Consider the following 18,714-nt stretch of genomic DNA (forward strand, 5'->3'; position numbering starts at 1 on the left):
GCGAAGGAAAAAACTCGAAACCCCGAGAAGCCATCCGAATCCCCAGATAGACTAGGTCTTGTCTGGGGGTCAGCTGAGACTTCTCGAGGTTCACGAGCAATCCCAACGCTTTGATCAAATCTAGAGTTAACATTAGGTCCTCCAAGCACTGTCTCTCTGATCTGGCCCTGATGAGCCAGTCGTCCAGATACAGAGAGATACTTACTCCTTTGAGGTGAAGAAACCTCGCCACATTCTTCATCAGGCTTGTGAAGACCTGAGGAGCTGTGGACAGGCCGAAACACAAGGCTCTGAACTTAAAGATCCTTCCCCCCGTCATGAAACGGAGGTACTTCTTCGATGAAGGGTGGATCGGGACATGAAAGTAGGCGTCCTGGAGATCTAGAGACACCATCCAATCTCCTTGTTGTAATGACGCTAGGACTGAAGCAGAAGTCTCCATGGAGAACTTCTCCTTCTGAACAAATTTGTTCAGAGAGCTGACGTCCAGTACTGGTCTCCAGCCTCCCGAGGCTTTCGCCACTAGAAAAAGGCGATTGTAAAACCCCGGGGAGTTTTGATCCAGTACTAGTTCTATCGCTCTCTTGTCCCACATTTGTTCCACCATCGATCGAAGAGTATCCCTCAGCACAGGGTCCTTGTACTTGGCTGATAGTTCCCTTGGTATTGACGTTAGGGGAGGAGCGTTCAGGAAAGGGATACGATATCCCTTCCTTATGATAGCCAATGCAGACGCGTCTGCGTTTATCAGTGTCCAGGCCTCCACGAATCCTAGGAGCCTGGCACCTACTGGTGCTTGGAGGAGAGATGTTTCATTTTCCCTTTTTAAAGGGACGAAAGGCAGACCTACCTCTCTTCTCCGGAGCCTTCCTTCTTGCGGGAGGTCTGGAGGTCGGACCACCTCGAAAGGGCTGCAATGATGTACTAGGTCCTTTCTTGTCATATGTAGAAACAGGCTTTATTCTTCTTCCTAGCTGACTGCGTCAGAAGATCCTGAGTCGCCTTCTCAGTTAAAGAGTGAGCAACGTCCTTCACTAACTGAGAAGGGAACAAAAAGTCAGAAAGAGGCGCATACAGTAGAGCTGCCCTCTGAGCATGCGAGACTGCCTTTGTTAAGAAGGCGCCATACACCGTCCTTTTCTTTAAAAGACCTGCTCCAAATAATGAAGAGATTTCAAAAGATCCATCCTGTACCGCTTTGTCAATGCAAGACAAAATGCATAACAGGGCTTCAGGTTCGATTCCTTCTGAATCATGGGCTTTCTTGGACATCACCCCAAGGGACCAATCTAAGAAGTTGAAGACTTCCAATACATGAAAGAGTCCCTTGAGGAGATGATCCAGTTCTGAAATACCCCATGTAATTCGTGCAGAATTGAGACTTGGACGCCTTGAAGCGTCAACCAAAGTCGAAAAATCTGCCTCTGTTGTGTAAGGGAGAGATATACCCATATTCTCTCCCGTCTTATACCATATGCCTCTTTTCCCAGCTAATCTTGCTGGAGGCATGCAAAAGACTGTCCTGACTAAGTCTTTCTTAGACTTCATCCATGAGTCTAAGGCGTGTAATGCCCGCTTCATCGAGATGGTGGGTTTCATTTTTAGAAAAGACGAGGGCTTCTTCGTCTTAGCACTGGAAAAGAGCGAGCGCGGAGAAGGAGGAGCAGCAGGAGTCAACTCGTCTCCATACTCCTCAAGAAGCAGGGTAGTCAAAACCTTATAGTTGGACAGACCCTCTCTTCCATGATCTTCATCATCCGAGTTTTCCTCCAACTCGGGATCTATCTGAGTCTCCGTTCTCCTTTCTGAACTTTCCTCTTCTGGAGGAGACAAACTCCTAATAGGAGAGGGGCTAAGGGAATGATACTCTTTCCTCTTTCCCGCTTTAAAAGACTTGGAAGGCGTCACAAGCTCCGGCTTCTCTTGAACTTTAGAAGACGCCTTGTATGACGCTTCCCGTTCTCCGAGCGTCATGGCTGACGTCTCTTGCTGACGTCTTGATGACGCTTCGCGCCTGGAAGACGCTCCGCTCTCTAAAGGCGTCCTACTCGGAGTCACAATATTGGACGGAGCGTCACGTCTAAGATCCGCTTTCAATGACGCTTCACTTCTAAAAGACGTCTTACGTTTCTCTGGCTTTACGAAACTCTCGTAAGCCCCCGTTCTAGCTCTCGAACTCGAAGCTTCTGCAAGACGTTTAGCAGTTTCACGTCTGTCTGACGCTTCTCTTCGAGCAGGTGAGAGAGGACGAGACTTCTTAATTGGAAGCGTCACGTCCTTCCGACGGGGGGCGCTAAAACTCCCACAAGAGATGACAGTTGTTCCTGAACTGCCATAATTATCTTTCTTGACGCTTCTCCCACGTCTAGTGCATGACGCCTTTCGTCATCACTCGGGGAAGAAGAATGAAGGGGTACTTCCGCACAAGCGTCAGGTGACGCTGACGCCACCTTCGCTTTCTTAATAGCAGACAGAGCGTCATCTGAGAAGCGCTCTGGGCTCGAATCTATGTCGGGCTTCATATGACGCTTCAGCGGTCTCGATAAGTTCGACTCCTTCCACCCTCGTTTAGGTGAGGGAGAGGGAGAGGACGAGAAACACTCGCGAAAGACGCTTTTTCTATAGCGCCCTTGAGCCGCCTGCCATGAAGCAGAGCTAGCTGAAGGGACGTCTGACCGTTGGGGATTCCCCACGACCTCCTTAAGCCTTTCGACTTTCCTTCTCCTCTGGGCATGGGAGCTTGGAAGAGGTCTAGGCCTGGGAGCGTCGCAGGGACGATCAAACGCCCCCTCCACAACACTGAGAGAACTCACTTCACTGAAATGTTCACTATCACTAGCCTTACCTTTGGAGTCAGCCATCTTGGACTTCATGTCTCTAATAGTAGCTTTCAGATTTGGCGATTTCCGATGCCGAATCCGAAAAAGCACTCTGAGAATGAGATATATAGGGAGAATCTACATCAGTAGGATTAGAATTATCCGTGAAAGGCTCAATAGGCCTTGAACTCACACCTTTCAGCCGTCTAACTCTATCCCTCTCTAACTTCTTCAAATAAGAAGTCAAAGTCTTCCACTCTTCTGCATTCAATCCCTCGCATTCCTTACAAGTATTAATAGCAGAACACTGAACCCCCCTACATTTACGGCATACAGTGTGAGGATCAACCGAAGCTTTCGGTATCCTCACCCTGCAGCCTACATTCACACACATTCTCACACTCACATTAGAATCAGACATACTGAGAAAAATCCAAAAGAGTTATTCCAAAAAACAGTCCACAGTAGCGAATGCCAAAACACGATCCAAATACGTCACCAAAAAGCCGAAAAACGTTGATCAAATGTTGAAAAATGAATCTAAGTCAGGAGGTAATAACAACAATGTTGATACCACCGGCGACAGAGAAAATATGATAGAAAACGGGGATGGTTCCTAGTCCTGCCGCCCAGGGCAGGCCGGTAGATCACCTGACCTACCTGTAGCGAGTGGCGCGAAATTTGAATTTCTGTCGGGGACGACGGAGTCTTAGCTATGTATATATCTGACAGGTAAGTTGATTGTATGAAAATCCCATATTCAATGTGAGGTCCAACAAACAAACCCTTCATAGAGTAGTTCATGTGTAGGCTGCATAAGTCTAAAGGAAAAGGTGGAGATCCCAGGACATTTAAGTGACTCAAGGGGTGACCCACACTGAAAATGTTGGATAAGCCTTTGCAACTCCACTGAAAGAACCAAACTGAGCCCACATGGTCAAAAACTTAAAATAGGGTAGAACTATATCCCTTGATGGCAGACAGAAGACTGTATGAAACAAAACAATTGGCAATTAGGATATATAAAAGTGTCAGGGATAAATGAACCTTCCACAACACCAACAACAAAATTCACTAGGTTTGCCTTAAGTAGCTAGCTGAAGGCAACCCTGAAGCATAAAAATGATGGGTGTTCAAGTTTCTGGATCTATGGAAATGTGCCTACTTGAGTAGTCTCTTCCAATTTTGGACATATTGGATCTGTAAACCACCCCTCTTTCTGCTAAAGAGCAGCTATTAGATCCATCATGTAGGTGTGGAGCTTTTTTAGACAAGGTCAAACAAGTGAAATGCAAAAGACATAAAGGTTATCCCTAAGAGGTAACTTCATGTCTATCCTCTAGGTCTCTGGGCTTGGCTGAGCTGAACAAAACTCCATTTTGTTATAGTTCATATTAAACAGATCTATCAGTGACATATCTTGCAGAAGCAACTTCAACTGCAGAATCTGTTTCCCTCCTGACACCATTACTACCATGTAGCTTGCTGGAGTAAACCTTGGCACTATGCCAATCTTGTTTGCCTCCCCCGACATAAAAATCTGGACTTCCAGCCCACAAAAATCCTCTGACTGAGTGCCTGATTTTGTCTGTATGCACCACTGTCAACAGATTGTCAGCCATTACACCTACTGTTCTTTCTGCCTAGTATTGTGAGAATCCTTAGAAACCTAAAGATACAGCCTCTAGTTTGATAAATTATGCAAAACCTTGTCTTGTAATGTCCAAAATCCTGCCACTTGATGGCCCACAGGGTCTGTAGACTAACCTTGACTCAATGTGACCAAACAAATCAATTTCTCTGGGTGAAAGGAGACAGTGGGAAGTCTCCTACTAGATGGTGTCCAATGTCCTGTCATTATGGAAGGTCCTCCAAAACATCCTTAGAGGTTACAACTGGGTAGTCATTTATTAGTTACTGCACACCATGGGCCCCAAAAGTTAGAGCAGCAACTGCAAACTGAACAGCTGTGAGGAACTAGTTTTTCCAGTGATAGGAGACATCTGATAAGTAACTGCCACAAATTAGCTACAGGATTTGGATTCTGAATCAGATTATAAATGCCTGACCCTCATGCTAGGTGGATTAAGATGCAAAAGTAAACATACTCAAAGTCTAAAGATGCTGACCTTACCTTACAGACCTTACATCTTGTTCGGGTTGCCCCAGGTCCCTCAGTGTGAGGCACCTCTAATGTCTACCAGAGAGTTGCTAGTACATCTTCCGGTATATTTTGCATCTTCCAATCTTGGATGGTCTGGGATGCAGTTTAGATATTTGTCGAGCTTATTCTTAAACACATCTACGCTCACTCCTGATATATTCCTCAGATGAGCTGGCAACGCATTGAATAGACGCTGCATTATCGATGCTGGTGCGTAGTGGATTAATGTCCTGTGTGCTTTCCTTATTTTTCCTGGTATAGTTTTGGGCACTATTAATCTACCTCTGCTTGCTCTTTCTGATATTTTTAGTTCCATGATATTTTCTGCTATTCCTTCTATCTGTTTCCATGCCTGAATTATCATGTAGCGTTCTCTTTTCCTTTCTAGACTATATAATTTTAAGAATTGTAGTCTTTCCCAGTAGTCTAGGTCCTTAACTTCTTCTATTCTAGCTGTAAAGGACCTTTGTACACTCTCTATTTGTGCAATATCCTTTTGATAGTGTGGGTACCATATCATATTGCAATATTCAAGTGGACTACGAACATATGTTTTATAAAGCATAATCATGTGTTCAGCTTTTTCTTGTTTTGAAGTGCCGTAACAACATTCCCATTTTTGCTTTACATTTTGCCAACAGAGTTGCTATTTGATCATTGCATAACATGTTCCTATTCATCATCACACCAAGGTCTTTAACTGCTTCCTTATTTGTGATGGTCTCATTATTAGGTCCCTTATATGCATATAGCTTTCTTTCTCTGTCTCCATAATTTATTGATTCAAATTTATCAGAGTTAAATACCATCCTATTACCTCTGCCCAATCATATACTTTGTTAAGGTCTCTTTGTAGAGTGTTCCTATCTTCATCACAAGTAATTTCTCTACTTATTCTTGTGTCATCTGCGAAACTACTCACTACCGAATCCTTAACATTATTGTCTATGTCTTCAATCATAATAACAAACAGTATTGCAGCTAACACCGTACCTTGCGGCACACCGGATATTACCTTGGCTTCATCCGATTTCTCGTCGTTTGCAATAACTATCTGTTTTCTGTTGTGTAAAAATTCTTTTAACCATCTTCCTACTTTATCCACGATATTGTGTTTTCTAATTTTCTTCGCTAATATATTATGGTCTACTTTATCAAAAGCTTTTGCAAAGTCTAAATAAACCACATCTGTTTCATTTCCGCTTTTCATATTTTTGAATATGTTTTCACGGTGGACTAACAGTTGGGTTTGTGTACTTTTTCCGGGTACGAAACCATGTTGTCCTTTATTAAACAAATTATTTTTTATTAAATGTTTCATAATATTTTTCTTCATTACCCTTTCATACACTTTCATAATATGTGATGTTGGACTCACAGGCCTATAATTACTTGCCTCTAGTCTTGATCCACTTTTGAAAGTAGGGGTAATATATGCTAATTTGTGCTCATCATATATCTTGCCTGTATCTACACTTTGTCTTAATAATATTGCAAGTGGCTTTGCGATAGAATGAACTACTTTCTTTAACAAAATAGCAGGAATTCCATCAGGCCCTGCAGCAGCTCCATTTTTAATTTCATTAATAGCCTGCACAATATCAGCTTCATTAATATCTATGTCAGCTAAATATTCACTATTTTCATCCCTTACTTCTATATCATTATCTTCATTATCTATTCTAGGGGTGAATTCTCTCTTATATCGTTCTGCCAGTATGTTGCAAATTTCCTTTTTTTCATTCGTTAATCTCCCTTCAATTCTCAGAGGGCCTATTTCTATTCTTCTTTTATTCATCTTCTTCGCATATGAGTATAATAGTTTGGGGTTTTGCTTGATATTTAATAGGGTTTTTTCTTCCAAGTCCCGTTTTTCATTTTCTTTTGATTGTATAATCTTTTGTTCTGCATTTTCTATCTTACTTTTTAGTTCTATAACTTTCCATGCATTTTTTTCTTTTGCAAGACCTTTTTTCCACTTTCTGATTTTCTGGAACAAGATCCTTCTGTCTCTTGGTATGCATGAATGATGTTTACTTTTCTTCTTCGGTATATATTTTTCCACTATTATCTCCAATATTTTATATAATATCTCCGTATTTACCCTTATGTCATCACTTACGAAAGGAGAGTTTGTTGCACAGGCTCATTCAGCAGGTTGAGATCTTGATCAGTCTCCAAAAGCAATAATTAAAATAAGTCTATCCATTAAAAATATCAGAGCTACCAAAGTACAAATAGCTGCTAGTTCACAAAGCATACAAAAATTTATACTAAATCGCCATTACACTAATACTGTCATTAGAAATGCAATGAATGAGACTCATTGCATCAAAAAAAAAAAAAAAAAAACAGAATTAGGTACAAATATGGTCAGCAAATGATGCAAAGGGTACACAACTGAAAGCCCCATAAAAAAAAACAACTTAACTGACCCAGAAAATACACAAAAGTACTTGAAATATAGTTAACACCAAAACATGCCACGGATATAAAGGCAAAGACCCAAAACCACTATGCTCTTACTTTTACACTACAATAAACCAAATACTACAGAAAAATGACAAATTTTTTAACCAATTTGTATTTTTCATAACTAACAAACCTGAGGCCTTAACATTAGGATAATATACTAGCACCAAGCTGGAAACTGGTAGAATTAATAAAAAAAAACTTGAGATCCAGGGACTATTGGCATCTGTACCAGGTCACGGGGTATTGTGGTTCCCAAAATGCCCTTGGCGTCCCATGACCTATCAGTTACTCTTCCAACCCAGTTTAGACTGTTAGAGGGGTGGTTCGAGGTGGGCCTTGTCTGTTAAGATCTCGGGTTTGCTAGTTACGAAAAATACAAATAGGTTCAAAATTTGTCATTTGTTCATATACGAAACAAACCTTCAGTCAAAACATTAGGATAGACTTACGTATTGGTGGGAGGTAGGTCTCTATAACCGACTGGGAGTTTGCCACCTTTATCCATTTCCTAATAGATGTACAGTAGTACCTCAGGATACAAAATTAATCCGTTCCAAGGCGGCCTTCGTAACCTGATTTTTTCGTATCTTGAACCACATTTTACATGTAAATTGCCTAATTCGTTCCAAGCCCTACAAAAACACCCCAGTAAATTATTTCCAGGATTACAACACTATGTTCTAGGGTTACGACGGCGATCCGACGGAAGAAATATGGCTCCAAATAGGCAAAATACTGTACATACTTGAATAATATTCAACTGCATGTAATGTTCAACCCCATTTTTACTGCATATATTAGCACTGTAGCCTAGTCTATGATTCTGACATCTAAACCTAAGAAGCTAAAAGCTTAGAATATGCCAATAAAATGTATAAATAATCAGTATGAACTCATTTCAAATAATTATTAATTAATCATTAATTATAATACACAAACAAAAAAAAAAAAAGCTTCCAACCTTTTGTTTACATTCACCACTACGAGTAGCGAACGATAGCCAAGCAACCACTTTTACCTAGCACACAGTACATATAGTAATCATAAAATTTTCATTATCTCTCTTCAACTACTGAAACTACCAAGCAGTATAATAACCATTCATTTCTATTCTTTATTCTATCTTTACCTAATGGAGATACCGAGTTACTGACAGCTATAATGAAACATTTAATATTAAAACAGAAGAAGAATTCTAGAAAATATTTGTTTGCTTCGATGATAGCAGTTTGATTTATTTTATATTTTATGATATCTAATTCACAATTTTTTTTATTAAATGTATTTCATGTACTCATTTAAACAATTATTAAGTAACCATTAACTATAATAAACAAACAAACCAAAAAAAAAAAGCTTCCAACATTTTGTTTACGTTCACCACTACAAGTAGCCAACGATCGGCAAGCAACCACTTTTACCTAGCACACAGTACAGTAATCATAAATTTTCATTCTCTCTCTTCAACTACTGAAACTACCAAGCAGTATAATAACCATTCATTTCTATTCTTTATTTTATCTTTACCTAATGTTTTTTTTTTTATTAAATGTATTGCATGAATAAGTTTTTCAATTTACAGCATCCTTTTACCAATAGAATATATAGAGCACAACGGGGGTACATGCTGACCAATAGAGAGGAGGATCTTACGGCGGTGACTAGCATCAGGAACCAATGGGAGAGCGGGAGGATGGTGGTGAGTCTACTCAGTTAGCGGCGAGTGAGTTTTAAAATTGTTCTCGGTGGTCCGGGCGAATCTCAGACTTTACCCTTTCGTAACCTGAATTATTTTCGTATGCAGAGGCAAAAAAAAATCTTCGTATTTGCTTTCGTAACTTAAATTTTTCGTAAGTTGGGACATTCGTATGTCGAGGTTCCACTGTATTCTAAACAATGAACTATAACCTTTGAACCAAATATATATGATAATCTATTGGTTTCCCTCTCTGGGTGTTTCATACAATGCCATGGCTTATTGCATTACGGAAGGTGGAGAGCTATCCGTTCTCATAAACCACTCCTGACCCTGTACCTGGATCTATTATCACCCCCCCGCCCCTCTTCCTATTATTGAGAGGAGTGTGTTGCTACTGAAAAGTATCCTATGCTCTAGATTCTCTTTACAGTATGACTGTCTCCCTCATTTGCATCTAGTCTGTTTCAGCTCATGATGGTACTCTCCCTCTTACTGTCCGTAGGTAAAGGAGTAGCTAGAAAAGTAGTAAAGAAGGAAGACCAGTCATCTCATTCATTCTACTTTCATACCTTCATCTTAGACTATACACTAACTGACCCACCCGGGGTACGGATGAGCTATACCACTTGTTGGGGAGCCACCACTGGACCCAAGGAAAAAGTGTCCATGGATCTATGGGCAACATCTTTTAAATAAAAGGAAGTGAAAGTTGTTTGGCATAGCCAAATACCAGCTTTCAAAATCCTCTCCACAGACATATTTTTCTTGAATGCCAAAGAAGCTCTCAAACCCCTGATGTCATGAGCTCTAGCTCTCTCCAGGCTATTTGACCCTTTGTCTCCTGTCATGTATGCATTCCTGATTGTTTCTCTCAACCAAAATGATATTGTGTTCCTGGACACTTCCTTCTTGTTCTGTCCTGCACTCATAAAAAGCCTTCGGCATCCTGGCCTGAGATGCCACGTTTTTCTTAAGTATGCTCTTAGTACTCTGACAGGGCATAGCAGCATTTCTTCAGGATCATTGTCCACAAATTCTCCCAGAGCTGGTATGGAAAAGGAGTTGAATCTACCATCCAATACTGATGGGTTTTGAGTTTTGGCAACGAATTCTGGGACAAACTCATAAACCATAGACTTCCAACCTCTCGAATGCTTCACCAAATATGACGGACCATGCAGCTCCCCCACCCTTTTGGTTGAGGCTAGAGCCAATAGGAAGACTGCCTCCAAGGTCAAGCTTCTATCTGCGGACTGTCGCAATGGCTCGTATGGGGGTTTTGTAAGGCTGCTCAGTACCATGGTCAAATCCCAATCTGGGGCTTTTAGTTCCTTCGGGGAACAGGACTGCTCAAAATTCTTCGTTTACATAGCCATTTCCCATGAAAGTTAGAGCAGCCATGTATCCCTTTACAGCAGATACAGACATATGTCTTTCTGTTCTGAGATATATCAGAAAGTCCGCTAACTGTTGAATAGTGGTTCTGAGTGGAGACAAGTTCCCTCTATGACACCTATCACAGTATGTGGACCACTTTCCTTGGTACACAGCTGCAGATGACCTTCTGATATTCCCTGCCATCTGTATTGCTGCTTTCTGAGTAAAGCCTCTCGCTTGTAGGAGATACTTGACAGTCTCCACTCATGAAGTGATAGGGACTGCACTGACTGGTGGTACCTCTCCACATGTGGTTGACATAGTAGGTTGTTCCATGGAGGTAACTCTCTCGGCACATCAATTAGGAGGTTCCAACGGTCCAGAAACCATTCTGCCTTTGGCCACAATGGGGCTACCAGAGTCGTCTTGAGTGTTTGAGACCGCATCACCTTGTTCAGAACCTGACGGATTAGGCAAAATGGAGGAAATGTGTACACATCCAGATTGTCCCATGGGTGTTGTGGCGCATCTTCTGCTACTGCCTCTGCGTCCGGGACTACTGAACAATACACTTCCAACTTTTTGTTGTACCTGGTTGAGAATAGGTCTATGGTAGGCTTTTCCCACAAAATGAACATTCTGTCCACCACTTCCTGATGCAAGGACCACTCCGTTCCTAGAATCTGGTCCCTACGGCTCAATTTGTCAGCAACAATGTTTTTTTTTCCTGGAATATATCTGGCTCTGATGTCTACCAAGTTCTCTACAGCCTACTGATGAAGTTGAACTGTCATCAGGTGTAACTGTCGAGATACTAGGCCTCCTTGCTTGTTTACGTAATAAATACCACTGATTGTCCCTTCACCCTCTCCCAGAATTCCTGTAGTGCCAGAAAAGCTGCTTTTAACTTCAGCACATTTATATGGAGTTCTCTGTCCTTGCAATTCCACTTCTCTGAAATCATCAGCTCCTCCAAGTGGGTGCCCCAACCTTTGAGTGATGCATCCGAGAACAGCAAGAGCTCTGGAGAGGGTTGCTGAAAGGGCACTCCTACTGTCAGATTGTTGTCCTGCACCCACCACAGTAGGTCTTTCCTCACCTCTGTCGACAAGGGAATTTTCTCATATGGGTGATCTACCGTTGGCGACCAAAACTCCTTCATCCTCCATTGCAATGATCGAAGGTGTAGTCTCCTATGTGGCACCAGCTTCTCCAAGGAACTTAAAATTCCCAGGACTACTTGCCACTGTTTTGGTAGCTGTGTTTGTTTTTCAAGAAAGGCATTCGCAACCTGTTTTGCATTTCTCTACCCTCTGGTCTGCTGGGAACACTTTGGCTTTTGCTGTGTCTATAATCATACCCAGATACACCAGCCTCTGACTACGATCTGGCTTTGACTTCTCCTGATTTATCACAATACCTTGGCTGTGACAAAACTGCAGAAGGGTATCCCTGTCCCAAAGTAATTTTTCTCTGGATTTTGCTATCATCAGCCAGTCATCTAGGTATCTTATTAGCCTAACAACTTGTTAACTAGTGAGAAGCAAATCTTAACAGAAAAAGCATTCACCAAAACAATAACAAACAATATAAAATGAGTTAGGTTACATAAAAAGTACTATAATAGCAAACTAGAATGAATGTAAACACTGCTTAACACTAAACTCTCCAGATGACAAGAGGTTACCCACTTATTAATAGTTGCCAATAATTAACTAAGCCCACGACACAGTAGGCATTCTGAGTAACGGGAAAGTAACTAGTAAAAGCCAAGATCACTGCCAGGTGAACTATGTACATAAAAGAAATGAAGGGATGAAGTAAATGGTGAATAACAATAATAATAAAAATAAAAACTGAATTATTACCCAGTGCTTGTAGAGCAATCCTCCATGAAGTAAACACCTAGGGAATAAGTGTAGCACTCTTAATAGCAACAAGCATTCATGAAAAGTGAAATTATTAGTTAAGATACCTGTAGATTCAGAGGGCATGTGCATGGCGAGACTGTATCTTTCTGTCTGACAGACAAAAGACTGGTAAGCCTTAGAACATATGGGATACAAATATTGGCATATGTAAGATTAACAGGGTTGTGGTAAAATATAATGAGATTGATTTAGGCACAAAAATTAACAGAAACAGCCTACTTGTATTTACTATTAATTGGTAAAAACAATACATAAAAATTACAATACATTACCTGCTTACAATTACATATATCTTAAATAAAATATATAAGTTGAAACAAATTCAGGCAAGTATCCTCAAATGCTTTCTTCTGTATGTGTCCTGTCCTTATATACAGATTAAAAAAGACCAGGTACAATTTTTTTCCAGAGATACTAATAAAATCTTAATGAATAAACTTCAAACCAGGAATACATCACTAAAATCATATGTATCAGGTAATGTGACTGCTTCACTTTTGCTAATCAGACTCTCCCCAAATAAAGAGCTAATCACATTTCCGATCATCATATATACAATGAATTGAATTGAATTGAATATGAAATTACGCAAGTCTTCTGCCCGTTAGACAAAAGGCTGTCAAGTCTGGGGTCATAAAAGACGAGGAATAATGGCACATAGACGATTAAAGGAGCTGTGATAAAATAAACTCTCTTTGGTCAATCTTTCCAAAAATTTCTGGAATATTATGGTTTGAATTTCAGTTCACTGTTTTAGGACAAGATATACATGAAATTCAAAATAAACTGTCAGTACATACTCCAAATGCAAAATAAAACTCACTTTATGTTTAAAAACACTTACTGCAACAAGAAAATTTCACAAACATGTCTTGATTACCTTCAGAGATAATATTTCATTAAGATTTGTATCAGTTCTCTCTCTGTATAGAATCTCATAAGCATCAAGCACCTACCAAATTAAAAAAAACATAACCTGAAAATATATGTGAAAATGTTAGCTTGCTTTTAGCATAAAAGTTACCTGAATCCATCTACAGTACCAACTTCAAGGGTTGCTTTTAAAACCATTAGTCCAAAATGGTAAATTCAGTATCTAATTAAATGTTAAAAAACAATGGAAAGCTTGTAAAGATGCACAAATGAAAAAGGACCATTAAATGTTATACAAACTGGGTAATAAGGGTAGTTTACCTGGTATATGAAAGAGACGAGAGGTATGAGGAGGGAGAGGCTGGGGAGACACTGGGACTGCCAGCAGTGTTGCATCGAGAGCCATAACCATACCCGAACTCTAAGCTACAACACAGAGAGGCATCTATCACACTCATGCTGCCAAACAACTTACGAGCATATGGCTAGGACACTTAGAGAGCATCAAAGATATTCTCAGGAGTGTGGCAAGAGATAGGCAGAGGCTTATATAAGGCTGGCTTATGAATCACAAGCAATAAGGAAGTATTAACATTGTTGCAAGACAGATATAAACTCTACATGTAAGATATATGAGATGGGTTGCATAAATTAAACATTCAAAATAAAAATATTACACTAATGTAAATGAACACTGAAAAACAGATATTAAAATGTCATTAAAATATTTTGCAAACATAAAGTTAACAATTACTGTTCTCTCCCTGAAGCTGTCAGACTAATTGGTTAAGTAACATACTTTATGAATACTAGAGTATTCAGTACAAAAACAATAAATAAAGTTTACTAAAATGTACTATATTACTGAATAATAAATAAAACATAAAAAATCTTGTATTTCCCTAAAAGATTTAAAACAATACAAGTTACTCTACTATATTACTGTCATGAAAACTAATAGAAATGCATCTCCTTTTCAGCATCTACACAATATAAAATGCTTGTCTAAATTCTTTGTATTTAACAACTTTAACTATAAATATCATGTAGACTCAACTCTTCATGCTAGGACTAAAACTGAGGAGCATGAGAAATGTACAGGAAATATACTTCCTTGGGGAAAAGACAGGAAAATAAATGCAGGAGCAATTATAATGTTACCAGAAGAATAAGTGCATACCACTTGAATGATTTACAATATCAACACATTAGCAAGAACACAAATCTTTGGACCAAACACTCCACAATTAAGCATGATTTTTGGATGGATTTTTATTTTAAATTGCAATATAAATATATCCATATATCCATACGTACAAATAACCTGCATACATACTGCTTGTTTTAATGCTAGAAAGTTTATCAGGAGCAAATAGTTTTGATTCCGAAGTTAAAGAAAGGCTAAACCTGTTTAAATACAGAATTAAACCTGAATTAATATTCTGTTTGATAAATTTCACTGACACTCATACACATACTCATAAAAGTAACACCTCAATTTAACGTATCTTAGCTCATCTCACTTCATTACTTATTGGACATTTCTAAGTCCAAAAGAAAAAATTCCTTAGCGGAATATTCCAGTGAGGTCAACTATTGCCAAGATTTTGTTTAATAATGAATACAAAGGTTAGATACAGCTCAATTATTTTATTCCTTGTAAAAGGAATTAATTTTCAAAGTTATGTCAAGATAAATTCCTTTCCTTTCTTTAAGAATAAATGTTCATCTTATACTGCTGTAGTTCTTAATCATTTATATCATCATATACATACATACAATGCTAGAAAAATTTTCTGAGCTTATATACCTAGCAGCTTTCTTTTTCTTGTTTTTACTAACATTAACTTTCATGATAATTCCTAGCTTAATTAGGTAAGTAACAATAATAAGGATCTTACAAATTGCAATGAATACAAAAAAAGATGCAGGCATAATTATAATGAAAAAACACCATATTCACTACATAGAAGTATGTATCTGTCTGATGACGTTATACAGAGCAGCTACTATTTGCTCACATTTTGGGATGTCCACATTAAAGCCTAACAAACATTTCATCCAAGTCCATGTGTGTATGGTATGGCATAAAAAAATTTAAAAAATTCTAACACCTGTAATAACCTAGCAGGTTTATGCTATCTTATATAATTGGCTGAAAACATATACTACTAGTAAACTATATTTACTGATAGACTTCTACTACTCTACTCGTTACTGTATGCAAAAAATTTAAAAATCCTTACACCTGTTTAAGCTACAGAGTTTATGCTATCTTATATCATTGGCTAAAATTTTCTTATAATGTACAGTACTGTGGTATGGTAAATATGAATTTCAATTTTTCCAGACACAGACACATCCAATAAGTAATATCTGTCTAGTTAAAAGGAAACTGAACTCAATTATATAGCACCCTTTGAAAAATACATCAGGTACTGATATTGACTGCAGAGGCATAAATCTGGAGCTCTCAGTAAACCATGCCAGAAACCCTGCTATCCAAAGGTAAAAACCAGCTAGGGTTCAGGAATTGGTTTGTAACTGAGAAAATGGCAATCCAGTAGTAATGAATGAGCTTGGGAATTCTGCAGGGAGTTGTCAACAGCCCTGCAGACCAGCAAACAATAAGTGATTGATGGGGTCTTGATTATCTATGTGGTGCATGCTCCATGAAACTACTTTCTTCTTCTTCTTCTTCTGTTTGCTTGACATAATATTTGAGCTTGAGGTCATTAGGACACCAGAAATGTGTGGATATAGAGTGCTAAATGGTTGTGATGAAACAAAAACTTATCAACCAAAGCATTAATTCTGAAAAGACTAACCTTATTTCTTTGAAACCTTATGTAAGCAACTATATATCAATCATAAAATTATCAAAACAAGACTAAAACTTCACATAAATAATACTTTCGGAATCATCACAAAATAAATGACAGCATCCTAATAAACCTTATCTTTCTCCTAATATCAGCTAACAAGCTTACTTTTACATATTTAACAACAGTTGCTACTAGTAGAATTAAACATTAGTATTAATGGAAATGGTTTATCATTATATTTATGTTTAAAGGCAAGAAGCCTACAGAAGTAGAATTAAATATTAGTATTCATGGAAATGGTTTATCATTATTTAAGTTTAAAGGCAAAAAGCCTGCAGAAGTCTAGTAAGACAGAATTATCTTTTATATTTAGTAGACACTATCAGCATACGATTAAAACATGGCAAATAAGACAAAATGACAAAAAAGTATGTTATCATGCAATTTCAGCAGATAAGTTTTAACACAAAGGCATATTCACTAATTAAAAAAGCTCATTCAGCAAAGAAAAGCAACAATATAGTAACAAAAAACAATCCCTAAGAATCTCAAAACGTACAAACAAATAACAAAAGGTATGGAGCATATTTTACAATTCAAAATATCAATATGTCAGTGTTGTTTTGTCTTCCATCCACCTCTTTAGATATAGAGTAAAAACTGATTTTAAAAGTTTCTTATGTTCAAATCAATTGCACCTGTCAATCCCTATACAGCAGTACCTCAGGATACGAAATTAATCCATTCCGAGGCGGCCTTTATAACCTGATTTTTTTGTATCTTGAACCACATTTTACATGTAAATTGCCTAATTCGTCCCAAGCCCTACAAAAAGACCACAGAAAATTTTATAATAAAAGCTACATTGACCAATAAAGATTGAAATACAATAATTTGGAACATTCAATACCTAACTTAAACTACATATAGTACTAGTATGTACTACATACCTGTAAATAAAGTGTATTAGTGTACATGGTACTACAAGAAATACTGTACGTACATACGTACGTATGTAGTAAAATGTGGAACCTTACCTTTCGAGTGAGGCGATCTCCGAAAGTGGTGACAGAGGAGGAGGACAAATGGCAGAAAACTTGAACACTTAACTTTACGAAACACATTAAAAAATATCAGGAAACATTAACACTAAACTTTACAAAACACATATACAAATGGCACAAAACGTTAACACTTTAACTTTACAAAAAACTTAAAATTAAATTTTTTTTTTTTTTTACATTTTTTTACTTATACTTTAGGTTTTTTTTTTTTGTTTTTTTTTTTTTTTTTTTTTTTTTTTTTTTTACAAAATTTAAAATTTTTCACCACTTTCAACTTTCTGTTTTTTCATAGTATCACTTGAATCTTCATGTTTGCTTACTCCTACTAAAGGCCTCTTTAAAAAATAACTATCCTAGGAAGATTGCTTCTGTCTGCTTTTCACAATGTTCCTGAAACGACTCAGGCAAACGTCATCAAACTGCGCAAGTATACGGCCCGTGTATGCCTTTTTGGGGTGTCCCTTTCTACAAATGATTGCACCTTATGAAAAGCAGCTAGAGCATCCTTAATTTCTGCCAATGTCCTACTCGCCGCTGCTAGAGAACTCTTCTTGAACAACGTTATGTTGCATGGCCTCCAACTCCTTCAGGTCATCCGTCATAAGCTCCTCTTGGTGCTCCTAGAGACGGTCATTGATGTCGTCCTTGTCGACGACCAGCCCCATGGACTTGCCGAGTGCAACGATCTCGTCAAGATCTGGTTGCGAAAGTTTCGGGATCGTCAACTGTTTCTAAATCTACATCAGCTTTGCCCGCGTTGAATCCCTCGAAGTCTCGAGCGGATACGGCATCAGGCCAGAGTTTCCTCCACGAAGAATTCAAGGTTCCCCTCGAAACCTCCTGCCAAGCTTGATCGATGAGTCGGATGCATATTACGATATCGAAATGCTCCTTCCAAAATTCACGCAAGGTGAGGTTTGTGGTATCAGTGATGTAGAAACATTTCTTGAAAAGATGTTTTGTATACAGGCAGTCCCAAGGTTACGACGGTGTCGGCTTACGACGTTCCGAGGTTACGACGCTTGTCAACAGACGTTATTTCCAGAGTTACGACGCATGTTCCAGGGTTACAACGCCTACAACGCTCATCTGGGAGATGAAATATGACACCAAAAATGCAAAATAATCAATATTTGAAGGGTTTTTTTTGATGAAAAATGCCATAAGAATGCAGTTTACATAGTTTTCAATGCACCCAAAACATTAAAAGTAAGGTTTTCTTAGGATTTTTTATGATGTTCCGGCTTACGACGATTTTTGGCTTACGACGCGTCTCAAGAACGGAACCCCCGTCGTAACCCGGGGACCGCCTGTAGTGCTTCTTGAAGTTCGATATCACTTGCTGGCCCATGGGCTGGAGGAGAGGGGTGGTGTTAGGCGGAAGATAAAGAACCTTGATGAAGGAATACTCCGCTAGGATATCTTCCTCGAGGCCAGGAGGGTGAGCAGGGGCATTGTCCAACAACAACAGACATTCTTCCTAGAAT

At 38.8% G+C, this 18,714-nt stretch overlaps 1 protein-coding gene across 1 annotated transcript in view; it reads right to left on the reverse strand.

The window, feature by feature from the left end:
• The window catches only part of LOC135197474 (mitogen-activated protein kinase kinase kinase 15-like), a 259,241-nt gene that overhangs the window by 63,394 nt on the left and 177,133 nt on the right, over window positions 1–18,714 (reverse strand). Inside the window, 1 exon segment of the mRNA XM_064224540.1 lies at window positions 13,660–13,764. Coding sequence (XP_064080610.1) covers window positions 13,660–13,764 — 105 coding nt within the window.

The sequence above is a fragment of the Macrobrachium nipponense genome, chromosome 21, assembly GCF_015104395.2.
Source record: "Macrobrachium nipponense isolate FS-2020 chromosome 21, ASM1510439v2, whole genome shotgun sequence".
Classification (NCBI taxonomy): domain Eukaryota; kingdom Metazoa; phylum Arthropoda; class Malacostraca; order Decapoda; family Palaemonidae; genus Macrobrachium; species Macrobrachium nipponense.